General features: G+C 46.1%; 2 protein-coding genes across 2 annotated transcripts in view; one reads left to right on the plus strand and one right to left on the minus strand.

The window, feature by feature from the left end:
- Positions 1–4,436, minus strand: part of PCNA (proliferating cell nuclear antigen) — a 61,658-nt gene extending 57,222 nt beyond the window's left edge. Inside the window, exon 1 of the mRNA XM_036245602.1 lies at positions 4,356–4,436. Coding sequence (XP_036101495.1) covers positions 4,356–4,391 — 36 coding nt within the window. The 5' untranslated portion in view covers positions 4,392–4,436. The remainder of the gene's footprint in view (positions 1–4,355) is intronic.
- Positions 1–25,677, plus strand: part of CDS2 (CDP-diacylglycerol synthase 2) — a 63,503-nt gene extending 37,826 nt beyond the window's left edge. The window contains exons 2-13 of the mRNA XM_036245599.1: positions 8,807–8,943; positions 10,215–10,311; positions 11,549–11,646; positions 12,364–12,503; positions 14,868–14,926; positions 16,818–16,900; positions 20,344–20,431; positions 20,877–20,945; positions 21,859–22,011; positions 24,292–24,411; positions 24,832–24,935; positions 25,197–25,677. Coding sequence (XP_036101492.1) covers positions 8,807–8,943; positions 10,215–10,311; positions 11,549–11,646; positions 12,364–12,503; positions 14,868–14,926; positions 16,818–16,900; positions 20,344–20,431; positions 20,877–20,945; positions 21,859–22,011; positions 24,292–24,411; positions 24,832–24,935; positions 25,197–25,326 — 1,278 coding nt within the window. The 3' untranslated portion in view covers positions 25,327–25,677. The remainder of the gene's footprint in view (positions 1–8,806; positions 8,944–10,214; positions 10,312–11,548; positions 11,647–12,363; positions 12,504–14,867; positions 14,927–16,817; positions 16,901–20,343; positions 20,432–20,876; positions 20,946–21,858; positions 22,012–24,291; positions 24,412–24,831; positions 24,936–25,196) is intronic.
- The last annotated feature ends 1,023 nt before the right edge of the window (positions 25,678–26,700 follow it).

Consider the following 26,700-nt stretch of genomic DNA (forward strand, 5'->3'; position numbering starts at 1 on the left):
TTTATTGATTTTAGGAAGGGAGAGGGAGAGAGAGAATAACGTGGATGAGAGCGAAACATCTATCGACTGCCTCCTGCATGCCCCTACTGGGGACCGAGCCCTCAACCTGGGCATGTGCCCTGACTGGGAATTGAGCTGGTGACCTCTTGGTGCATGGGACGACACTCAACCAACTGAGCCACACCACACAGAGCCAGATTTAAAAAAAAAAAAATCAGATAACTAGGTGTTAAAGTGTATTTTGTTCATTGACCTCAACCCTCAGCTAAGACAGAGTTGGGTAGAGACATCAGCCAGCCTATTCACAGTGTGAAGATTGGCCATTAGTATTGCATTTGTCATTAAGATGGTGAGTAATTTCTTTTTTGATTAATGCATCTGGCTGTCTTTGGTTGGAGCAGAAACCACCTTGGCAGGGAGCTCAGCTCCTGGAAGCCCAAGGTGCAGGAGGCAGGTACAGGTATACCTTGCTTCACTGAGATATTTGCTTTATTGTGGTGGTCTGGAACCGAACCCACAGTTATCTCTGAGGTATGCCTGTATTTTCTTTTTGCAAGAATGCTGGAGAGGAAAGCAATCAGCAGCTGTTGAGAATTTTGAAATTTTCTTCTCATTTTACTACTCACCTTTGTTCTGCATGTTTGATAGCTCATCCTTATGACTTTCTTAAGACTTTCACATTCCGCCCTGGCCGGTTTGGCTCAGCGGTTAGAGCGTCAGCCTGTGGTCCGGAGAGACCCGGGTTCGGTTCCCGCTAAGGGCACGTACTTCGGTTGCAGTTTGTCCCCGGCCCTGGTTGGTCGTGCGGGTGGCAGCCACTCGATGTGTCCCTTCACGTCGATGTTTCTCTCTCTCCCTCCCTCCCACTCTATCTGTACAAAATATGGAAAAATATCCTCAGGTGAGGATAAAAAAAAAAAAAAAAAAAAAGACTTTCACATTCCTTCCACTTATGGAACCTGTAAATCCATGAAAACATGGTAAGAAGGGGATATCCAAGTGGCTGGCTATTATTGTGTGGTTTTTATGTCTGCTGATTTAACCTATAGACTCAGAAGTGGAGAATTCCTTAGTTATTCCTTAACCTGTTGTCTTCTCTCCCTTCCTTCCTCTGTGAAGAAACATTTGTTGAGGATCTTCGACATGCTAGGCAGCAGTGCAGGCCATGGGGATGTAGCAGTGAAAAACAGAAGTCCCTTTCACTTGGAGTTTATGTTTCAGTTGGGGAGGCAGACAAATGTGTAATAATTTCAGGTGATGGTGATGTTAGGAAGAATTAATGGTGGTGTTTCTTAGTATGAAAGTAGCATCTTAAAGTGTTAGCTTTGCAGCCCTGGCTGGGTTTGCTAAGTGGTTAGAGCATCTGCCTGCAGACCAAAGAGTCACGGTTCAATTCCAGTCAAGGGCATGTACCTCAGTTGTGGTTTGTCCCTGTCCCTGGTTGGGGTCGTGTGGGAGGTGGCAATCAGTCGATGTGTCCCTCTCACATCGATGTTACTCTCTCTCCCTCCCCACCTTCCCTCCCTCCCTCCCACTCTATCTGAGGATAAATAGAAAAATGTCCTCAGGAGAGGATTAAAACAAAACAAAAGTGTTAGCTTTGCAAAGGGCCTTCCAGCATGCAGTCCAATTGGCTTAAAGGACAGGCGTGTGACTCTGAGCATTTCCCATTATTCAGGGAAAAGGAGTGAAAATGTGTAGACTTATACATTGTGTAGGACAGGATTGAACCATTTAGGGCTCTAAAAGCTTTCACTATGTTTCCTTACTCATTATTCCTGGCAACACATTAGTTGTTGTTTGGAAATACAGCTCATCACCACCCTGGGTTTTATGGGTGTCCCCTGGGGGCTCCCTCCCCTTAATCACTGTGACCTTTGGGAAGGGCTAAAATCACAGCCTTTTTAGTTATTAGTTGCATTTGTATAACCGTAGCTCTAGGGTTGTCTTCCCCACACTAATAATGGTGGCATCCATTATTCCAGGCCTTGTAGATAGAAATTGATGAATTTAATTAAAATTCAATGAGTTTAAAAAAGACACTCTGAGCTTTTACCAGATTCAAGGCAAAGATTCAAGGTAAACAAATATAATTAGGGCAGTCCTTCACATTTGATGAGTTTGAAATTTAAATTAGATTATGAAAGTGCCCTCTTACTGTTTGGAAGGGAAATGGTTCATAGTCAGAGTTAGGTTTTAAAAAGCTGGCTCTCCCACGCGCTCTTCTCTCGCATCCTCTCTCTGGAGCTCTTTGGGGTGGTGTGCAGTTACCCTGGCGGCACTCTAAGTGCAGCAGTTCATCTGGAGTAGCTGAGCGTCTTTTCTGTAAATCACGTTACAGGAGGCTTTTGGAGGACAGGATGTAGACATGTTGGGGATGATTCTAAACTTCCTGAATAGGGCTCCTCCTATTTGATCCTTTGTTCAGACAGTTGAACTTGTCAACTGGAGAGAGCATTAGAAAAAGCTAGAAATATTTTCTTTGCCATTCATAACTGTGCACCTGTGCACACATACATGCACACACGACCCCTCTGTATCACTCTCCCTGAAAAAGCCTTTTTCTAGGAGAATGATGCATAGTTTCCTGACACTTATTAAAGGTAAACCTGTAATTTTTATCCTGGGGATGTGTCTGTTAGTGGAGGAGTATTTGCCCTGGCAACAATAAAAAAATTGATTAAGAAGATGCAAGCTGAAAGAATATATGTACCCCCATGTTCATAGCAGAACTATTTACAATAGCTAAGATCTGGAAACAGCCCAAATGTCCATCAGTAGATGAATGGATAAAAAAGCCAATGGATATACACAATGGAGTACTATGCAGCTATAAGAAAGAAAGATCTCTCATCCTTTGAGACGACATGGAGGGACCTGGAAAGTATTATCCTAAGCAAAACAAGCCAAACAGAGAAAGACAAGTATTATATGATCTCACTTATTTGTGGAATATAATGAACATAACAGTCTGAGAATGGGGTAGTCCCAGAGTCGTGGAAGTGGGGTACAGACTGACAATCCCCAGAAGAGGGGGTGGTGGGGGAGAGATAAACCACAGAACTTATATGCATGTATGCATGAACAATGGACATGGACAACAAAGCTGGGGACAGGGCGGGGAGGGAGAGGGAGGGGGGAATCAGTGGGGGGAAAAAGGAGAAACATCTAACAAAAATAAATAAATTAATTAATAAAAAGATTTAAAAAAGAAATAAGACAATAAAAAAAAAGAAGAAGATGCAAGCAGATATTTAGCGGAAAGGTTAGGCTCAGCCTGGTGACTTTCCTCCAGGACAGGGGTTGTAATTTGCATCGAAAGCAGTGCAAAACAGTCTGTGTACCTTACAGAGTCACTCAGTAAATGAAACTGACACATTTGAATGCAGTGCCAGTGGAAAGGACAGAGTTGTCGGGAGCATAACCAGCCAGGGCACTGAGTACAGCAGGTCCTCGAGTGTCATCATTTCGTTCAATGTTGTTTTGTTATGACATTGATGAGATGCTGTAGGAACTTAACTCTTGTGTATATTAATTAGCCTATGGAACAGTTGGTTTCTTTATATGTCTTTTCACTGCAATTCTAAGAACCTAATGACAACGTAAATGAGGAGTTACTGTACTACCTTGAATAAAATCGCCTTGAAAATGAGAGAAGAAGCCTAGTGGATGGTACCACTATTTTTTTTCTTCCCCTAGTTGTTAGCTCCTTTTAGGCAAACATGAACAGAATATTAATATATTTTCTTTAGCAAGGTACAAAACTGAGTTGGCATCTGGTAAAGAAATGGGGTATGGGGTTGGGTGAGTCCCATCTGCTTGGAGCCTAGTTGACACAATGCCCAGGGCCCCTGTCCAGCTTGGCCACAGGCATACTTTTTCTGGTCAAGCCCTGACCATTGCCACTTGTGGGTGTCATTGAGGAGGAGTCTTGAGAAATAGAGGTTGGATTGTGGGCCCCTGATACCAACTAGCGGCAGATAGGGAGTCTCAAAGGGATGCTGCCCAGCAAGCTTTTGTAAGCCCGAGGCAGGTTTCCAGGAAAACCTGAGAATCGAGAGGGAATGGGAAGAGGGAGAACACAGTGCAGATGAGTTCTACAAGTGCTGTTCTGGACCGAGCCAGGCCCTCCCCAGGGCAGGAAAAGCCAGACCTTGACCACAAGGAACTTCTCCTACCCTGCGGCTCTTGCCGGTCTTCCCTCAGTGCCCTCTCTTGCTTCTGTGCTGTTCTGAGCCCTAGGTCCATGCTGGTGTTGCTTCTGGGCAGCTGTGGCTGAGAGAGGGGCCCTGGAAGGCTGGTATGAGAAGAGACTGGTTTGGAGCACGAGTTTCTCCAAAAACAACAGGTCTTACCTGAGCCATTGGCACCCAGGGACTCCATGTGTCCATCACCTCAGTGCTTCTGCCTTTCCCTGTAGGATCTAAGTGAACCAGAAGAAAGGAGGCCTCAGAGGGAGCTTTTCTCTTCTTTTTAAAGCACCACTTTTGTTTCCTGTTTACACCAGCACCACAACCCCCTTGGGAAATGGCTAAGGGAGCGGGGGAGGATGAGTGGTGATTGAGATAGAAGCTGAGAAACAGGATCTACTCCACTTAGCCTCTGATCTGGCCCTTGAAAAGGAGGGAGGGAGGGAGAACAGAAGGAGGCAATGCCTGGGGGCCAGGCTGAGACAGCTTAAAGCAGCAAGGCAGCCTCTCCATGCTGCCCTGTGTTGGTCCCAGAACTACTGAGCTGGGTCCTCAGACCTAGTACCCAGAAGGGAAGGGGAAGGGAGTGGGCACTGGTCTGGTCCTGCTACGAGGCCACTGTGGAGGCCAGGGTATGGGTCTTGGCACATGAGCTAGAAATCAGAGTGGGTTCTGTCATACTCTCAGTGCAGTCTGGACACTGGCCCATGGTAGGTCAAGTAGAATTAATGATCTTATTAGTTCACAAGTCTTTGGGTGCCTGCTGTATTCCAGACACTGCTCAGTGGAGTGGGAAAAAAGATGCCCCCAGCTGCTGACATGTATGTGATGTTTTTACCACGCGTCCCAGCTTGTACAAATGTATGAAGTTATATACATGTACCGATAGGTCTGGTAGAAAGCATGCACAGGAAAGACGGACAAGAGAAACAGAAGTAAGTTCTATTTCTTCCCATACGTCAGTGGATTGCGTCGCACACATCCCACTTCAGAGCACTAGTATGTACCGCTGCCCTTGTGTGTCAGACCTCCTCTTCCACCCCCACTGGGGCTTTGGGAAGCAGACCGTTTTGAGTTGGGGCTGCCTATTGAATGAATCGAAGGTGTGAAAGAGGAAGCAAGGCAGGAGGATGCTGAGCTCAGGTAATTGGTTAGCACATCAGCAAGGTCTGATGGCCATTATGCTTTCCCCACTCCACCCTCCTTGGGAAAGGTACCCAGGTGGCCTGGGGTGGGTGTTTAAGGTTCTTGTGATCCTGTCCTGTGCACCATGGTAAGGATACTGAGGGGTGTGTGTGGGGGGTGTTGTTGCCGTTCAGTCCCTTTGTAGTTTTTATAGACATTCATTAATGTTGCATTTGATTATCCCAACAACCTTCTGAGATGAGGGATCCTTTCCCTGCTGGGAAGACCAGAGAATGGAGGCCGGTGCTGAGTGTAATGAGCATGAGAGCGGGGCCCTGGGCTCTGCTCTCCCTGACTGGCCGCTACCTCCTCCTGCAGAGTCTTCCTTTCCGACTGCCTGTCTTGCCATCCCCTGGAGGAACAAACAGTGAACATGCTTGGCACCCCTGACTCTTAGTCCCGCATGTGCCACTTTCTTCTGGGTGAGAACTTGGGCTCCAGGTCCTTGGTTCCTTCCGGGCTCACTATGGAAGCTGCACTTGGCCTCCTTTACTCAGGCATTAGTGGTCCCAGTGCAAGGCCTTTGCCCGTGGGGTGGGGAGGAGCCAGGACACTGCAGGCCTCTCCAGTTCTCCTAAGTTTCTGTTCCCTCGGCCTGCTCTCCTGTGACTCTTGGCTGGCGCAGGGCTGTGGCTGGGGGTCAGAGGCATAGAGAGCTGGCTGGCTTGCTCCCTCCCTCCCCATCCATGTCTTCTGAGTCTGTGCCCTTTCCTTCCCTTGCACAGGAATTTGCCTTTCTGCTGGTGGGAGAACGGTTGTCTGTGGAGGTGTTGGTCCCCTACTCAGAGGAGTCTCCAGAAAAGGGCTCTTTTTCAGTGGCCTGGGGTGAGGCCTGGGACCCTGGCAGGTGAAACCTTGGAAGTGAATCACCCTCAGGCTTGTTTGTTCAGGGCATCTACTGAATTTCCTAGTTGCTCATCGCAGGCCGGACCTCTTGGTAATAACAGCCAGTGTTTTTGTAGCAGTTCTCAATCTACTTTCGGCCTCAAGAGACCTCTCTTCGCCTCATACCATCCTAGCAAGGAAGGAGAGGAGTCATGTGTGGAGATACTGCAGGAAACAGCGCTGAGCTAACATTTATCACAGGGCCTGGAAGGTCGGGGAGTCAGTACAGAGTCGGAGCTCCCTGCCCCTCCCCCGCAGGGACTCTGCCTGCCTCCTTCCTGCCCTTCCTCGCCAGAGGAACCAGCAGTCTTTGCAAGTCTCCTTGACAACAGGATGGATGAGTTAAAAATAGCCTTGTGCTGGGGCTTCTGGGAGTGTGGGAGTGTGTGTGTGTGATGCACACAGGCACAGACCTTCTTGCCTGAGAAGAGCCTCAGTTGGGAGGCCTCTGTGGGGCCTGGGTGCTCCCATGTGGAAGCCTCTGGGTTTAGGGGTCAGGTATAGATCTTCACTCAGCATCCTTACCTCATAGTCCTGATTTGGTGCATGTGGGGTATGGGTGATAATGTTAAGATAAGAATGGAAAGCCCTGGCCACTGTGGCTTGGTTGGGCATCATCCTGTGCACCCAAAGGTTGTCAGTTCGATTCCCAGTCAGGACACATGCCCGGGTTTTGGGCTCGATCCTCAGTGGGGGACGTGCAGGAGGCAGCTGATCCATGTTGCTCTCTCACATCGATGTTTCTATTTCTCTCTCCCATCCTGTCTCTCTTAAAAAATAATAATAAAAACATATTAAAAAATAAAAAAGATAAGGAATGGGAAGCTGTTCTGAATGCCTTGGTTCTTCATTCAGTCTAACTGGAAAGGGATAATTTGGGAGGTGTTACTGTGTTTCAGAACTTCTCTGGGTGGTAATGGGGCACAGCCCTGGGTGGGAATTTGGTTTTCTCTCTTCAGTGAACCCCCGCAATTGGGAGGGCCCTTTCTGGTTCCCTTTTATAAGGCGAGGCCACAGTAGTGCAGAGGCACACGCAGGGCTCGTTTAGGGCTCCCTGGCTCAGTTGTGGCAGAGTAAGGAGCAGTGACCCCATCATCAGAAGCTGTAGCTCTTTCCGTCAGATCCAAATGACGCAACCTCTGTAGGCCTTTACCGAAGCCAGTTGTTTCCTGCAGGAGCAAGGCCTTCTGTTTTGTCGTGTTATCACCGTTGTAATTTAATTTCGAAATAGCTGTTTCCATGAGGGCAAGGGCTGGGTATCGCTTTACCATATCTGGAATTAACTCCTCGCTTTCTCCTTCCATCCATTAGTAAGTATTGTACTGTGTGCCTGGCATGGGGATGTCATGAGAACAGGTGTCTTGGTTTCCATCTTTAGGGAGCAGAAGACAATGAAAAAGATCTCCTTCTAAGCCTCTGTTGTGGCCAGTGAATAGAGGGGGAGGTCTGAGTGTTAGAGGGAGTGACTGGGGTGGGGCTGGAGTCAGAGAGGCTGGGAGAACATAGTGACACAAAGTACTTAAATCTGGGATGTATTGACTAACTCTTGGCATGGCCCAGACCCAGTCCTCATAATGTATAAAATATTCCTACAAATCAATTAAAAGGAAGACAGAAAACTCAGTAGAAACCTGGCCGATGACTTGACAGACACTTCACAAGAAAAGATATCCCAGTGGCCAGCAAACATACGAAACAGTGCTCAATTTCATCTGTCTCTTAGTTTGGGAAATGGAAATTTCCCTAAATCAAACTTAAATATGTTTGTATATAATGACATCTTTAAAGAGGTTCTTTTGCCATTTCTAGATCACTTCATTTAGAATTTCATACCAAAAAAATAAAATGGATTTCAGTATGCTTAAATAAAAGGCAGTCTAGTGGGACGAACAAATTCAAGTCAGACGACGTGGGTTAAGAGGAGATTTGGGCCGGTCATGAGCTCCTCAGAGCCTGGTTCTCCATTTGTAAATCAGGATCTTCCTGTTTCTTCCCGTCCTCCCAGAACTGCTCTGAGTTTCACAGGTATGGGACGTGCTCTAAAAACACAGGGGCGATGCAAATACTAAGTAGTATTGTTACTGTCTAATTCTACATGACTTGATTTCTCCTCCACCTCTTCTCATAGCAACTATTCTAAATTCCCTTAAGAAATAAAAGCTCTGAGCAGTAGGATCAGAAATGAGGTCCCGGTGAAATTAGTCACTGCCCCCTTTTGCTTTCTTTGGACTGTTTCTCTCTTCTGACTGTTTCTCTCTTCTGACTGTCCCTCCCCTGCTCGCCTGTCGGGCCATGGGAGTTGAGTAGATTGTGGCTGTTCCTCATCCTCACCAGGTGCAGGTCTCGCAGTAGCGAGCAGGCCATTTTGGCACATGTCAGAACAGTGTTGGGATCACTGTGAGTCCCATCTGTTATGTCACCTGACCGTGCTGGGTTCTCAGGCCAGTTTGGGTCTTTTCCCATAGATCTTCTGTGACAGGCGTGTACTTCTCAGTATCCTGCTCAGCATTTTTAACCCTTTACTCTTCTGTTTTTCCGCTTTGCAGGAGTCGGAGAGAGAAGTAAAGGTAGATGGAGAGACTGCATCGGACAGTGAGAGCCGCACGGAAGTTGCTCCCCTAGTAACCTCTGCAGACGATACCCCAGAGGTCCTCAACAGGGCCCTTTCCAACTTGTCTTCAAGGTAACCTGGCTGAATGATGCAGGTGCTTATTGGGGGCCTTGTTGCGTGTCCAAGTGCCGTGGAGGCTCAGGCCCCTCAGAGAGCCCACGGTCCTGTGGTGGGAGTCCACTTCTGTCGGAGCGTGTGGGGCAGGCCTGCCCACTGGCACCAGTCACAGTGCCCCTTGCCTCTGCCCAGGGCTTCACTGAGCGTCGTCTTAATAACAACTGCAAGCACAGCCTGGATGGGTCTGGCAGTTGAAGGGTGCTCAAGGCTGGGCTGGGAGGGGCAGTCCAAGGAGGAGGAAGGGGTGGACAAAGGTTGGGCAACGCCACTGCCGCAGCACATGTGGAGAAATGGTCTCTGGGGATTGTGACTGATGGGTGGGCTGCTTTTCACAGAGAAGCCCAAGTTTCCAGTTCAAAGTTTAGTTTTCTGTCTTCTAAGCACATCCATTGTGGACATTTAAAAATTCTCCTAAAAGAATTGAGAAACATCTTCTTTTTTTTTTTCAATCCTCACCTGAGGACATTTTTGCATTTATCTTCAGACAGAGTGGGAAGGAGAGAGAGGGGAAGAGAGAGAGAGGAACATCAACGTGAAAGAGACACATCGAGTGGTTGCCACCCGCACAACCCCAACCGAGGCTGGGGACAAACTGCAACCGAAGTACGTGCCCTTAGCGGGAACCGAACCCAGGACTCTCTGGTCCATGGGCCGACGCTCTAACCGCTGAGCCAAACCAGCCAGGGCGAGAAACATACTAACTTGGGTGAATTCAGGGTTGAAATACTGGTCCCTTGAGACTCTTGGTCCCTCCAACACCAGCTATGTGGGTAGGTTAAAAACACAAACTATAAGACCCCAAAACATTATCTAAAAGTGTTTCTAATGTCTGCCTGCCACACACATGTCCCTTTGGAAGGTGGTCTTATGCAGTGGGTCAGGGCCTGGGTTCTGGAGCCAGGCTCCCAGGATTCCAGTCCCAGTGTAACTACTTCACCACTATATGACCTGGATTCCCTTGGATTCCTTCGTTAAGACATAAGCTGGGTGTATTTTTCTGTAGGCTTTGGAGCACCCGCTGGGTTTGATTTAGGTGAGGCATTGGCTCTAGTGGCCCTGCTTCCACAAGCGTGTGGCTAGTTTGTCTGTCTGGGTGAAGAAGGTGCTCCTGGAGATGACTGACCTCAGTCCCTCTCCTCTCAGGAAGAGCCACCCCCACCTCGGGATTGTGCTTCAGTTCTTTCTGGGCTCCTAACGTGCTTTCTCCTTCCTCCTCTCTAACTTAGATGGAAGAACTGGTGGGTGAGAGGCATCCTGACTTTGGCCATGATTGCATTTTTCTTTGTCATCATTTACCTGGGACCAATGGTTTTGATGATGATTGTAAGTGCCATTTTTGTGCTGTTTTAGTTCTGCCTTTAGTTTGGTGCAGGATCAGTCATCTGAAGAGTCTGGGTTAGTTCTGGGGATCATTTGGGGTTCAGGCTTCATAGAACATTTTCTTCTTAGAATATCTGTGACTTCTCACTTTTTAGCAGCCAAGTGGAGGGACACTAGCATAGGCTAGTTGCTAATTTTATTTTATATTTTTTATTTAAAAAAATGTTTTTATTGACTTTTTAGAGAGAGCGGAAGGGAGAGGGAGATAGAAATATCGATGTGATAGAGAAACATCGATCAGCTGCCTCCTGCATGCACCCCCCCCCCCACTGGGGTTCAAGCCCACAACCCAGGCATGTGTCCTGACTGGGAGTCAACCAGGACCTCTCGGTTCATGGGATGATGCTCAATCCACTGAGCCACACCGGCCGGGCAAAATACCTCTTTATTTTAAAATTTGATATTGTTATTTCAACTGTTTGATTATACTGTGACCCCTGCTGTGACATTGATTCTTGGTTTTATTCATTGTTTTCCTGGGGCCTCATTCATTGGCTTGAGCCTTTCATTAAAAAGTCCCAATCCTCCCTGGCTAGTGTGGCTCAGTTGGTTGGAGCGTCGACCTATACAATGAAAGGTCACGGGTTCGATTCCTAGTCAGGGCACATATCTGGGTTTTGGGTTCCCTCCCTGGTTGGGGCACATTCAAGAGGCAACCAATCGATGTTTTTCTCTCTCTCCCCTGCTCCTTTCCTTTCTCTTTTCCTCCCTCTAAAATCAGTAAACATATCCTCAGGTGAGGATTAAAAAACAAACAAAACAATAACAAAAAATGAAAAAAAACACAAAACAAATCCCAGTCCACAGTGCTTCTCTCTTAGTCGCCCACTGTCTGGACAGGGTCAGATGACTAACAGCTGACTGTGGAGCACGGGCCTTAGGGCTTTTCAAGTATTTGTATCAAAGTCAAAAGGGGAAGAAATTGATTGAGTCCTGGGAGGTTCTAGAATGAAACGTTAATTGAAACTTCAGGCGCATGTATTTATTGTGAGAGATTGGGTCTTTTCTGTGTGACATAAAAGGCTACATTGCCATGTGGGATGGCATGAGAGAGAAAAGAGCTGAATCACTGTAGGACTGACATTTCATAAATATAGTGGTTTTTCTTGAAGCCCCATGACCTGTTGGTTTCTGTTTCCAAAGATCATATGAAGTGTTCTAATTCTTGTGTGTCCTATAGGTGATGTGTGTTCAGATAAAGTGTTTCCACGAGATTATCACTATTGGCTACAATGTCTACCACTCCTATGACCTACCTTGGTTCAGGACCCTCAGCTGGTAAGCTCTCGTTACAGATTTGGATGAGAAGTGTTTTGTGGTAGACATTTACAGTGGTGGTGGGTGGGAGGGGAGTGATGGCCACGGACTTGCATAGTACCTTCAAGATCCGAGTATTTCATAGGCCAGACTGCATGGCTGGCCTTGGGGGAGTCTTTAGTGGTTATCAGGAATCTGGAATCTTCCTCAGAAGAAAGCAGACTGGCTGTAGTGCTGGAGAAGTAAATGCTGGGGAGGCAGATATCGTGTTAGGTCGGGCAGGGTTTTATGAAGAAAATGGTGTTTGAATAATGAGTGAAGAGGATGCTCCCGGCAGGGAAGAGACGGGGGCAAAGCAGGCAGGTGGCAATGCCGGAGTGAACCATCCCGATAGCCGTGCAGGGTTCCCATTGGGAAGAGTGGAAATAAGACTGGGAGGCAGGATGAGGGGTGTTTTGGAGCGTTATCTTATGTTTGAGTGTTCTTAGGTTAGGTACAGAAACTCTACAAAAGAGGCAAAACTGTATCCCAGGTTTGTGATAAATGGAGGATGAGTGAAAGCCACCACACGTTTCTAGATAAGCTTCTCACCTACAGTGTCACAAGAGAACAGGGACCAGGGGTCTTGAGGGTTGGGGGGACTGCTGTTCTGGTCCTCTCCTCGGGGTTTTCTGACACTTCGCTGTAAAGGACCGCCTGCATGTGCTTCCCGCCACAGTGACTTGTCTTCATTTACAGGTACTTTTTACTTTGTGTAAATTATTTCTTCTACGGGGAAACAGTGACGGATTATTTCTTCACTTTGGTCCAGAGAGAGGAGCCTTTGCGGATTCTCAGCAAATACCACCGGTTCATTTCCTTTACTCTCTACCTAATAGGTATGCTCACGAGTTCTTGTGTCTGTCTTGTTTTGTATGTCTGCTGAGTAAGAGTAGAGTTATTTCTTGGTTAATGTAAATTTTGATTATGTCAACTTGGACCGTGAAGGGGAGCAGAGCTGAGGGCTCTGTCTTACGTGAGCTGTAGCAACTTTTTAGTAAGAGAAGTGAGACTGAGGGGCTTTGTGGGTGTGGGGACTGCAGTCTGTGCCACCTGTCCCTGTGTTCCAGCCTCCATTGGAGGACAGCACAGTATGGACCTGCCTTGACTCTCCTGTTGGCAGAGGTTCTTGGTAAATCCTCACCGGAGGATATTTTTCCATTAATTTTTTGATAGAGTGGATAGAGAAACATTAATGTGAGAGAGACACATCAGTTGATTGGTTGCCTCCTGTACAGCCCCAACCAGGGCTAGGGATTGAACTTGCAACCCAGGCACGTGCCCTTGACCAGAAATTGAACCCCTTTGGTCTGAGGGCTGATGCTCTAACCGCTGAGCGAAACTGGCCGGGGCACCCCCTTCCCCAACATGGACTGCTTGGATTTAATGAAATATTGAAGTATGCAAATACAAAAGTATTATTTGAGAGAGAGCTTAAAAAGCAGGTTACAAAAGAATACACTATTTTTATATATCTATACCTATGATTTTGAATAAGCAAAATTCTAAAAGGACATAAAATTATATACAGAAAAACCACCCATTTTGATAACTTTCTTATAAAAACAGGGAGCCATCTTTAGGAGACTGCCACGAAGGATAGACACTGCAGTGGTGGAAATTTTACCAATCTGGATTTTCTTTTTAAAAATTTTTTTTCTTTATTGATGTTAGAGAGAGAGGAAGGGAGAGGGAGAGAGAGCTAGAAACACTGATGCGAGAGAACATTGATTGGCTGCCTCCTACATCCCCCCCGGGGATCAGACCTACAACCTGGACATGTGCTCTTACCAGGAATTGAACTGGCAACCTCTTGGTGCCTGGTCAACGCTCAACCACTGAGCCACACCAGCGGGGCCTGATTTGGATTGTCAAAGACTGTGACCTCAGAGGGGATGGGAGCTTAATCTTTCTGAGTTTCAGTGAGCTCTTTTGTAATCTAGAACTAAACCTGTGGACTTACTTTAAGAATTAAATCAGATACATTAAAACTTGACAAATAGTGAAGAGCTGGTCAATCTAAACTCACTTCAGACTGCACATTAGTCTGATAATGCTGGTGTTTTTTCTTTTTTTAAATATGTTTGTATTGATTTTTTAGGGTGAGAGAGAGAAACATTGACGTGAGGGAGAAATATCAATTGACTGCCTCTCGCACACCCCACACTGGGGATCAAGCCCTCAACCCGGGCATGTGCCCTGTCTGGGAATCAAACTGGGACCTCTCAGTCCATGGGATGACACAGTCTACTGAGCCACACCGGCCAGGCAGTGCTTTTATTTTTCATAGTTGCCCTTAAAGCTTGTTTGAGGCACCTGAGACAGCTGTTCTGACCTAAATTTGTCTGACCTATTTTTGATCGGCTATATGAGTGACACCTGGGTATTAAGATGCAAAATCCACTGCCAAGGGGTCTACAGACATTGTGGAAATGCAGAGGGCTTGCCTTAGACCCTGAAAGCAGCCGCCCAGTGGGAGAGTCAGGGGTGTCTGGAACAGCAACATACTCTCTTCTGGGCAGAACTGCTTTTGAGGAGCCCAGCACACTTATGGGTAAAAGTCCTTTTTTTCCCTGGGAGAGCAGGTAGAGGCTGCAGATATTTTTTGCCATCATATATGTCAGTGGGAGAGAGGCAAGGGCGGCCTCTACCCTGTACCAGGTGGATCCTCCCTTCACCAGACCTCTTCACTGGGACAGAGGTCGACAGACTTTTTCTTAAAAGTCCACATAATAAATATTTTAGGCTTTGGGGGCTCAAGATCTCTGTTGCAACTCCCCAGCTTGCCCTTGTAACACAAAAGCAACCACAGACAATATGTAAACCAATTGGCATAGCTGTGTTTCAATACAAGTTTAGTTATAAAATCAGGCAGCTGGCCTGACTCTTGTTTGCTGGCCCCTACTCTAGGCCAAAATATTCTTATCTGATAAACAATGGCCTAAACTGAGTAAAGAGAGTGTCTTCCTTTGATTGTCTTAAAAGAGTTATTTTTCCCCTTTGATTGCTATCTGAAGAACTAGTTCGTGTCTTCCTCCCCTTCTCCTAACTGGGGTTTGGGATTGTGTACTGGTTAACTGCTACCAGGAAATTAGCCACCGGATCACAATCACGATCATGTATACAGCTAAAGGAAATGATTAGGACAAAGGTAAATGCAGAGTGTGATTCATTTTGCCCTTCCTTCTCCCTCCTCAAACCAGGATTCTGCATGTTTGTATTGAGTCTGGTCAAGAAGCATTATCGCCTGCAGTTCTACATGGTAAGGGAAATTGTGTGTGTGTGTGTGTGTGTGTGTGTGTGTGTGTGACAGAATTTTTGGCTTAAGTGAAGTTCTGCAGAAACTCAACAGGCGTTTCATCCTTTCTGTGAGAAATCAAAACTAGAGTGCAGTCTGTTCTGTATGTATTTGGAACCCAGGGCGTGAAAGAAGAGGGCCTGTTTAAGTTTGGCAGCTGTACCTCCACTAAGACCCAGTCAGTTACTTAATTTACACCCTGAGCAATCTCTCCACTAGGTCCTGAAGAAGTTGGGCTTCAGGTAAGGCTAAAAGTGACACTGTACTGGAAAGGACCAAGGCAAGTCTTCCCTGGCATGGTCTGGAATGTCTGGGTTCTTGACTTCATGTAGGAAAGATTTCACAATAGCCATCCAGGTGATTTTGAGAGTATGTTTATTAAAACCGGGGACAGTGAAATAAAAGGGCTTACAATAGAAAAGACAAGATCACAGCAACGGGAGTGAGCCTAATCTGGGCTGCCTAGATATCAGAAAGGAAATCACAGTAATGGAAGTGGCAGAAGTGAGCCACACTGGGCTGCATGGACTCAGGAAAGGAAGTCACAGTAACAGAAGTGAGTCATGCTGGCCTGTGTGGGCTCAGGAAATAAGTTAAGAGGCAGAAGGAGGGCCCTTGGAGATAGGTTCAACGGCTTAGCCCTGGACAAGCTGCCAGTGCCCACTGCTGTCCTGGTTGCAAGTCTCCTGGGGACCTTTAGAGCTTAGAAAAAAGAAAGCAAAAGTACACACCTGAGAAAAGAAGGGGTGTGGATGTGCTCAAGGGAGAGGGTGCACTGAGTCCTTTGTCTTAAGAGTTCTGTTTTCTGTAGGTGGGAATTTTTTTTTAAATCCCTACCCGAGGATACTTTTTTCCCATTTATCTTCAGATAGAGTGGGAAGGGGCGGGGGGAGGAGGGGAACATTGACATGAGAGAGACACATCGATTGGTTGCCTTCCACACAAGCCTGATCAGGGCTGGGGACCAAACCGCAACCGAGGTATGTGCCCTTGACTGGAGTTGAACCTGCAACTCTGGTCCGAGAGCCGATGTTCCAACCCCTTAGCCAAACCAGCCAGGGCTGTAGGTGGGAATTTTAGGGGAAATCTCAGGGGAGGGTCTCAACAGACTAGTCAACAGCTTTCCAGGTGTGTGTTTTAATATGCTGATGCATCAAAATGAGTGTGTAGAGGAGTTTGGGATCATTCTCCGGTCAGCTTCACTGCTTTACTTTTATCTTGGATTTGTCTGACTTTAATTGGGTTTTTTGTTATTTATTTCCCTGACTTCATTAGTTCTTGGGTTTGGCTGGCACGAATGGCACCATCTGGGTCTCTGTTATCTATCTCCTTGACTAGGGTGATTTAAGCCACTTACTGTCTGGTTGGGGAGAAGTGTAAACCATTTGCTTCTGAGTGTCCCTGGGGATAGGGAAGATAAGGTCTTGTGATTTATTAGCAGGCCTTGTTTAACTGTTTGTCTCAATTTCCCTTATTCCTCTTGGTAAGTAATTTCCCAGTTTCTTACTGTCCTGCCTCAATGCCTCAGGCATTGTTCAGATATCTTACACTACTTTCTCAGCTTGAACATATTCCTTCTTTGAGTGCCCCGTGCACTCAGTAAATACTTAGAAGTACCCAGGATTTCAGAGTACAGAAGGACTTACTTACCAGTGAGCCACATGGTCCTGACTTTTAATGGGGACTGTGGCTGGGGGACAGAGTTTGTCCTTGACGCCTTTTCACTTCTAAGAAGATAGGTGCAGAAGCACATATCTTTCCTGCCTGTTTCTCAGCAATTTTCTATTTGGCATTGACTGTTACTTGAAGTTGCTTTCAACGATAGGTAAAGTTGATTAGTTTTCTTCTTTTGCAGTTTGGCTGGACCCATGTAACATTACTGATTGTTGTCACCCAGTCACATCTTGTTATCCACAACCTGTTTGAAGGAATGATCTGGTGAGTGTGTCAGAGAGGGAATTTTCCCTTTTATTTTATGGGTGTTTCTCATCTAGAGGTGCCTTACCTTCTAAGCCAGTGGTTATCACCTTGGGCTACATCAGAATTTCTTCTTTTTTTTTTTAATCCTTACCCGAGGACATTTTTCCATTTTTTGTACAGACAGAGTGGGAGGGAGAGAGAGGAAGAGAGAGAGAGAGAAACATCGATGTGAAAGGAACACATCTAGTGGCTGCCACCCGCACGACCAACCAGGGCCGGGGACAAACTGCAACCGAGGTACATGCCCTTAGCAGGAACCGAACCCGGGTCTCTCAGGACCGCAGGCGGATGCTCTAACCGCTGAGCCAAACCGGCCAGGGCTACATCAGAATTTCTTTTAGGACTGGTTACAACAGTGATTGCTGGGGCTTCAGAATCTGGATTTCTAGTACATTCCCAGGTGATGCTGGTGTTGCTGGTCAGGACCTACACTTTAAGAACCATGGTTCTAAACCAACAGGTACAGGGATATTTAAAGAATCAAAGGCAGTGCTACTGTATGGCAACAACTTTGAAATCCTAGAGAAAATTGTTAGGATTTCCTGGCAAAATGTAAACTACTAAATGTCATGAAGAAAAAAAGTTAAATAGATCAGTAACTGTAGGGAACTGAATGAGAATACACACCTCAAAAAAGAAAGGACCAATGATAACTAACAGCTGAGTTTTATCTAATCCTTAATACTAAAGCTGGTAAGCATGGGGAGGGAGAAACAAGAATGATAAACTGATTTCTTTTATGATTATAGATAAACCATTTGAAATAAACTGTTATCAAATGGAATCTGACTGTGTCAAAAGAATGTATACAGTCATGTGCCGCTTAAGAACGTGTTGATCAATGACAGGCTGTGTATACTATGGTGGTTCCAACAGAGCTGAAACCTTCCTATTGCCTAGGGAAGTTGTAGGGTGATGCATTACACAGATACTTACCATTGGGTTATCATTACCAACAGTACTCAGCACAGTTTTATAGCCTAGGAGCTGTAGGGGAGCAGAGTTTGTCACCCCAAAATATCTCTACTTAGCATAAGGATTATTTTAGGCTGGATAATTTTAAGAAATAGCCTTGGGGCCCTGGCCAGTTTGGTTCAGCGGTTAGAGCATCGGCCTGCGGTCCTGAGAGACCCGGGTTCTGTTCCTGCTAAGGGCATGTACCTCGGTTGCAGTTTGTCCCCGGCCCTGGTTGGTTGTGCGGGGGGAAGCCACTCGATGTGTCCCTTTCACGTTGCTGCTCTAAGGGGATCTACCACATGACTAGCCACAGGCCAGGGGAGGAAAGGTCAGAGGAGGGTCCAAAATGTGACCAGCGATAAGAAAGGTTAGGAGGTCTAAACTGCGAGACCAGCGATATGCTAGGGGAGGAAAGGTTACCGTGGGGACTAGGTCCTTGTTTTCCCAGTTGCTAGGCACCTGGGCTTTCTGCCCTGGTGCCCTTGTTGTACCTGGCTTCTCATCCTTGCTCTGCTCATCTTTGTCTTAACTGCCTACCACAGTTTCAACAGGAAATCTATCAGCATTGATAGAAATCAGCAGGCTGATTGAAGAAGCTGGATGGTCTTAGTGAAGCTGGGAGGCCTATCCTAGTGTGTATGAAGAGGTACTAAAGTGTTGTGGATAAGACCCCAGAGCGCGCTTTTGTTTCCAGGTCTCAGAACGAGGGTATAGTATTCCCCACCTCCTGGGGAATAAGTTAGTAAGCACACAGAAAGTGCTTAGAACAGAGACTAGCTCATGTAAATGTTACAGGTATTATAGTGAAAACAGTTACAACGGATGGGGGACATATAGCTCCTTCCTTTTCTTTCAGAGTTTACTAGGTGTTTCTTAACAGTGGCACATACTAAGTTCTCATCTTTAGGGACAGGTGTGCCACCTGCTTCTACAGTGTGTAATATTAAAATCTCTAGTTACTGGTTTTCAGACTCAACCTCCAAGACTTAATTATAGTTGTAGAGTAGAAAGTATGTGCTAGAAACCTCCACAAAGTAAATGTAGGGTTTGGGAGAATACAGATGCTCTAACTCCCTCCTTTAACAAACAGGAAGTCAGAACATTTTGCCTATAGTTGATGGGCCAGGAAATTGAGACTTATACATAAATCTGTAGTAGAGGACATTTTAAAAAAGTGACTATCGGAGAGTGAGGAGAGGAGGGTCGTGGTACAAGTGTGGAAACTGTCCCCGTTTTCATGATAGGGATGACCAGACCAGCAGGAGAGAAGAAATCTAGTTGTGTGTATGGATGGTGGTTTCACCCTCAGGGTAGTCCTAGGGAAAGGTAGGGCTTACTAGGTAGAGAACCTAGTAGTACACAGTAAAAAAAAAAAAAAAAAGTAGGTAAATTATGAAATAAACATAAAATAATATTACTTATTAGAATTATGGAGGCAACTACTAGAAGGAGCAAAACCAGAAATGATCAGAAGTGGCTCTTTTGGGGAATGGAGAAACAAGGAAAACTTATTTTTTCCTTTTTCTTTACAGTTTGTTTATTTATTTATATTTTTTGTTAATCCTCACCTGAGGATATTTTCCCATTGATTTTTCATAGAGTGAGAGGGGGCGGGGAGAAAGCGAGAAACATCAGTGTGAGAGACACATCGATTGGTTGCCTCCCATAAGACCTCGACCTGGCTGGGGATTGAACCTGCAATGTAGGTGTGTGCCCTGGACTGGGAATCGACCCGCTGGTCCACAGTGCTTCAACCGCTGAGCCCAGCCAGCCAGGGCTTTCCTTTACAGTTCAAATTTGTATTACCATGTAGCTAATTACTTTATAATGACAAAAGAATGCCACCTTCATTTATTCAGTAAACATTTGAATGCCTCCTATGTGCCAGGTACTAGGAGGGATTTGTTTGGTATTTTATCATTTTAAAGGTTAATTCTTCCCTGGTCTGGTAGCTCAGTTGATTGGAGCATGGTCCCTTATACCGAAAGGTGGTAGGTTCGATTTCCAGTCAGGGCACATTACCCAGATTTTGGGTTCGATCTCTGTCGGGGTGTGTGCGGGAGGCAGCCAATTGATGCTTCTCTTTCACAATGATGTTTCTCTCTCTCTCCTCCCTCTCCCTCCATCCTTCTCTCCCTTCTCTCTCTAAAATCAATAGTAATAATTATTAAAAAATAAAATGTTATTTCTTAATGGGTAACAAGTATTCTGTGAGTTATTTTGGTACTGGAATTTATGAATGGTATTATTTGGTGGACCTTTTTTTGTTTTCTTTTTGGTTTCAAACAACAGAAATCTAATGATCTCCCAGTTCTGCAGGCTAGAAATCCAAAATCAAGAGTCTGCAGGGCCATGGACTCTCTGAAGGCTGCGGGGGAGAATCTTTTGTGGACTTCTCAGATGGTATCATCTTGGTGGAGTTGATCCTTTGGTTTATTTCCTAGGTTCATTGTCCCCATTTCTTGTGTGATCTGTAATGACATCATGGCCTACATGTTTGGTTTCTTCTTTGGTCGGACTCCACTCATCAAGGTAAAGGGATCACCCTTATATGAAATTTTACCACAAGGGAAGGGTGATGCTCAGTACTGTAGATCAGCTTGGGAGACAGAGATCTAGCTAGTGTGTATGCCTTCATTGTCGTAGATAAAGGCTAGTGCTAAATCAGTTTTAAGAGGAAAACATTGACAATTACCCACAGAAAAAAAGAGCTAAGAAAGAAAATATTTTTATAGACTATATAAGCACATTTTGGGGCTTGATCTGAATTTGAGTACTACTATTTAGTATACTGTTTTATAATATAATTAAATGATTTGAATGACCAATTGAAGCAGAAAGGAAGCTGGGGGGAATCAGGCATGGAGGTATTTTAGAAGGTGAGGTGGTTAACAGACAGGTTTTTAACAAGTATTCATTGTCCCAAAGCCAGAGATATCAGAATGCCCTTTGCTAAGAACTTGTTCTCTGTCCACAGCTGTCGCCGAAGAAGACCTGGGAAGGCTTCATTGGGGGCTTCTTTGCTACTGTGCTGTTTGGCCTCCTGGTAGGTGGTGGCTCCTGGCTGGGTGGGGAAGCGACAGAGGCCTCACACCCATCTTCGAAGCCTGTCCAGGGCTAGGGAGCATGTCTCCAAGGCCAGGGACTCTGTCCTAGTGGAGGGGACTTTGCCTTGAAGAGGGGCACCCATGTGGCACCCTTCGTAACTGGCACAGGCAGCACTAGCTGTTTTTCATCCGCCAGTCTTGGCAGTGGAAGAGCAGGGTCCCTGTGCACCTTGTACTTTCTCTTGCTGAGGCATGCAACACTCAGCAGGTGGCGCTCTTGTCCACGTCTTTGATGTTTCAAGGTGGGGTGATTGGCACTGGTGAGTAAGGGGTAGGGTGAGGTATGCCATTTCAGCCCAGATTTTCTCCTTTGTGTGCCCTGTCCATAGGTGGATGGTCTCCCAGTCCTTTCAAGAGCACCATTTCCTGCTCGGACCCTGGGCCAGTCTCCCCTTTTACAGTGTTGTCCATCTGGTCTTCAGTGTTGGCTTCCTTCCCTTACTGCTCTTCTGCCTTCTTCCTCCTGGCTGTCTGCCTCTCCTTCCCTGTACCGTTTCCCCACCTCATGCCTGCAGTGAGCACCAAGTTAAGAGAGCCTGAGAAAGTGGGCTGTAGCTCCCCCTAGTGGGAGGAAACTTTTCATAGTTCCTTCACCACATTCCTCAGGTCTTTCCTGGATTCAGTTAGGATGTGGGTGTTTGGGCAAGTATGTGTGCAACTTAATGGGCTGTGAAACCTCTACCCCCACCCCAGTTCATGTAAAATACACGTGGTGAAACGGAAACCTTTGCTTCAGTGCGTGGCTTGCGGTTAGAGAGTGCTAGGCACTGCAAGGGACATGGCCAGGTGTCTGCTGCCCAGGCAGGATGGCCGAACTTGTCTCCTTTGCCTGTCTCTGTTCTTCATCCTCAGCTGTCCTATGTGATGTCTGGGTACAGATGCTTCGTCTGCCCCGTGGAGTATAACAATGACACCAACAGCTTCACTGTGGACTGTGAGCCCTCGGACCTGTTTCGCCTGCAAGAGTACAACATTCCTGAGGTTATCCAGTCGGCCATTGGCTGGGTATGTGCCACTCCTAGGGAGCGAACTAACCTCAGTGGGATAGTGACTGTAGGAGGGAGCCCCACCTCCACCACTCTCTTCCCTCAAAAAAATCACCTTTCCCTCCCCCTAGCTGTACGCCCCAGGATGGAGGAGAATTGTTCAAGTCAGTTCACGATGAGGACAGGAGGAAACTTTTTTTCCCCACTTCAAATCATTAGGACCAGTGATTCTCCGAGTGAGCTTTGGGGATCTCTGGAGGACCTGAGATCCTTTCATGAGGTCTCTGAGGTCACAGCTATTTTCATAATAACACAGTGACATTATTTGTCTTCTCTGCTTTGCTGACCAAAGCAGCAGTGCATAAACCTGCTGGCAACTTAGCATGAATGAAGGTAGTGGCCGAACCACTAAGTCACTGGATTCTTCATGCCACACCCTCGCAGTAAAAATAAGCCAGTTCCTCTTAAGAGTGTTTTTGGAGAAATAGTAAAGTTATTAATTTGATTAAATCTTGACCCTTGAATACACACCTTTCTAAAACTCTTTGTACCAAAATGAAAAGTATGCATAAAACACTCTGCTAAATACCGAAGTACTTGATTAAGTACTTGATTACCTAAGGGGAAAGGCTTGATTTATGAACTGACCTAACTGCTTTTTTTTTTTTTTTCAATCCTCACCCAAGGATATTTTTCTATTTATCTTCACATAGAGTGGGAGGGAGAAAAGGGAGAGGAGAGAGAAACATCAACGAAAGAGGGACACATTGACTGGTTGCCTTCCCCATGACCCTGACCAGGGCCAGGGACCAAGCGCAACTGAGATACGTGCCTTTGACCGGAATTGAACCTGTGACTCACTGGTCTGCAGGCCGACGCTCTAACGCTGAGCCAAACCAGCCAGGGCCTAACTGCTTTTTTATAGAAACATAATTTTTACTTGAAAAGAACTGACAAATTATAGTGTTTTAGACTTGAATAATTGACAGACATTTTTCTTGAAAATGAATGAAGTGAGCCTGTCACTTTAAGGAAAACAGCTGACAGTAATTATTAACATTGATAAAATGTGGCTTTCATGTGAAAGTGGAATTTTAGAAAATGTGTGCCTTCTGTGAGCTTGACAGCTTCCTGACACTGAAGGATTTTCTGATGAGATCTGTGGTAGTTTTAATATATACTGTTTTGACGCCGTGTAGCCAGATATGTCTGCATTTGGAAGGTCGACATAACTCCGTGAACAGTATTCTAAATGGCCAGTGCAGGGGGTTGCACAGTCAGGCATGGATAAGAGATCCATTCAAAGTGCCAGATAGACCAATGGATTTGAATTTATTTTATTTTATTTTACTTTTTAATCCTTACCTGAGGATATTTTTTCCATTGATTTTTAGAGAGCGTGGAAGGGAGGGGCAAAGTGAGAGAGAGAGAGAAACATTGATGCAAGAGAGACACATCAATTGGTTGCCACCTGCATGTGCCCTTCCTGGGGCCAGGGATCGAACGCAACCCAAGTGCGTGCCCTTGACTGGGAATTATTTTTTTCCTCACCCGAGGACATTTTTCCATTTTTTGTACAGATAAAGTGGGAGGGGGAGAGAGGAAGAGAGAGAGAGAGAGAAACATCAACGTGAAAGGGACACATTGAGTGGCTGCCACCCGCACAACCAACCAGGGCCGGGGACAAAACTGCAACCGAGGTACATGCCCTTAGCGGGAACCGAACCCGGGTCTCTCCGGACCGCAGGCCAACGCTCTAACCGCTGAGCCAAACTGGCCAGGGCTTGACTGGGAATTAAACCTGTGACCCTTCAGTGTGCAGGCCCATGTTCCAGCCATTGAGCCACACTGGCCAGGGCTAGACCAATGGATTTCATTTTAAGAGTACAACAAGTTCATTGATAGGATTTTAGATTTCACATTGCACCAATTTTTTAAGGAACTACTAATTATCAAGTTTTGGTATAGTGTCAAAGAATACCCATAATTATCTGAAAGGACAGTACTAAAATACTCTTCTTTTTTCAACTACATATCTGTGTAAGGTGGATTTTCTTCTTATACTTCAACCAAAGCAACATATCAAGAATTGAATTCAGACTATTTTAATGTCTTAATGTCTTCCATTAAGCCAGATATTAGATACTAAAAAAAAAAAAATCAGTCTTCATACTAATTATGGTTTTTTTTTTGAGGGATGGGGGGAATACAGTTAGTTGCATAAAGAGTTATTCATGTTAACATGTAATAAGGCTGGGCCTCTAGTCATCTTGACTTTTACTTCATTTATTCTTTTCAGAAAATCGTCCGGATGTACCCCTTCCAGATTCACAGCATTGCCCTCTCCACCTTTGCTTCGCTCATCGGCCCCTTTGGAGGGTTCTTCGCCAGTGGATTCAAACGAGCCTTTAAAATCAAAGTAGGAAAACCCTTTTCTCTGTTCCTCTCATGGTCTCCCAGCTCGGCCCCACTTCACCTGTCTTCTGCCTTCCCCCTCCGCCCTCCCCAGTCACCACCACCCACTTCAGAATACTAGGCATGAATGTGCACTCTTCATCCATGCACAGAATTTAGGTAGGCTAAACAAAGACACTGTTTCCGGGAAAATGGACTAGTTGGATTTTTCGTTTATTTGTTAATATCTTACATCTTTCCTGAAAACAACTTTGTAACTTAAGATCGTGTCCTATTATCGCCTCAGCATTTGAGTCGATGCTTACTTCTCACTTGGTTTCTCTCAGCTACTCAGGACAGTAGCTGGATATTGAGGTGGGACCATAGGCCAGGGTTTGATCTTGGCTGAGCCGAGGCTCACCAGTCCTCCCCCTGCCTCTGACAGGACTTTGCCAATACTATTCCTGGTCACGGAGGCATCATGGATCGCTTTGACTGCCAGTATCTGATGGCCACCTTTGTCAACGTATACATCGCCAGTTTTATCAGGTACAGTGCATTTCCATCTGAGCCAAGTTGTTGGATTTTCAAATAGGGTGCAATTCTAGAATTTTCCCTACGTCTCAGTTTCAACGAAAAGCACCTCAAATATAAATGCAGTTTTCCATTGCTACTATTTATTTATGCATTCCCCCAGGCCCCTCTGCCCCCTGTTAGTAGAGACTCCAGAGGTGGGAGCAGCTACTTGGATAATCAGCCCTAGAAGTGGCTGGGCTCCTGTCAGTGCCATTTGGTCACTTTCTCTTCCAGGGGCCCGAACCCGAGCAAGCTGATTCAGCAGTTCATGACCTTGCGGCCAGATCAGCAGCTCCACATCTTCAACACACTCAAGACTCACCTGACCGACAAGGGGATGTTGAGAGACGCCACGGAGGACTAGGAGGGGCCACTTAGGACCAGAGAGCCAGAGCAGGACTGAGCGGGGGCCAGGGCTCCAAGGCAAGCCCAGCTGGTGTGACTTACATAATGACGAGGCTTCAACTCACTGTCTTTTTATTTTTTAAGTTTTTGGTAGAGTGTTTTTTTATATGTAGGTTTTTAAAAAAATTCTGTACATACAGTCTCTGTGCTTATAAATTGGGTTGTGAGTAAACTACAACTTTGAGTTGGAAAGAAGTCATGAGGGTGAAACCATTTGTTTTTTTGTTGATGTTGTTGATCCTCATCTGAGGATATTTTTCCATTACTTTTTAGGTAGAGTGGAAGAGAGGGAGGAGAGAGATAGAGGGAGAAACATCGATGTGAGAGAGAAACATCGATTGGTTGCCTCCTGCATGGCCCCAGTCAGGGTCAGGGTTCAAGCTTGCAACCCAAGCATGTGCCCTTGACTGGGAATCGAACCCATGACCCTTTCGACGGTGGGCCAATGCTCTAACTGCCGAGCCAAACTGGCCAGGGCTATTTGGATTTTTTAAACAGAAGTTTTAAGAACGTGGAGGACAGTGTCGCCCAGCTGAGCAGTGCTTGCTCGGCACGTCTAGTCTCATCAGTTGAACTATGCTCGATCAGGAAGTGGCTCTTCATCTGTGTCTGAGCCGCGAGGGCCCCCATACCTGTCTTTGTACTACCCTTTTTCCCAGCAGGGAAGACGTGCATGGCTTGGATGTCTTTGCCGCTGGAGGGCTTCCACCCGAGCTGCTCTGTAATCCTGCCTTGGAGCTCCAGGGGCTTTGCCTTCTGCAGGCTGGAGGGACAAAGGCTTACCGATGAGATAAGCATTCTGTACGCATGAAATCCTGTGGAACACGAGCTCTGCTTTATGATGTGGGTTCACCTTACTTCATCACAGACTAACAAGTTTTCTTGAGAGCACGAAAATTTATAATTGTCTGGTAAAAATTCACCACACTGTAATATCTCAAGGGTATGCAGTAGAATGTACTGTCTCGGAGCCCTCCCCATGTGTTCGGGCTCCGACGGCTCCTAGAGGGCAGGCAGCTCACTGTGTCTGTTCAGGGACAAGGTCTGTGCTGCAGACTGGTTGCTGCTGTGTCCTTTCTGGGGCTTTCCCGTCAGGCAGGGCGCAGAGGGCTTCGCGGGCCTGCCCTTTGCCCACGTAGCTGCTGTGTGTACATATGTTACTCCTAAGGCAAACGTGTTTGTATGTGTTTTAAAAATCAATTATTTCTTGTAGTGATTTCAGCTGTACTGTGACTTCTTCACTGAAACCACAAAGTCCTGCTTAAACTCTGAAAAACCCAACCCGATTAGAGGTTTGACCATTCTGAAGATTAAATGCACACTTTTTATGTAA

This window comes from Molossus molossus, unplaced genomic scaffold (genome assembly GCF_014108415.1).
Source record: "Molossus molossus isolate mMolMol1 unplaced genomic scaffold, mMolMol1.p scaffold_m16_p_6, whole genome shotgun sequence".
Classification (NCBI taxonomy): Eukaryota; Metazoa; Chordata; class Mammalia; order Chiroptera; family Molossidae; genus Molossus; species Molossus molossus.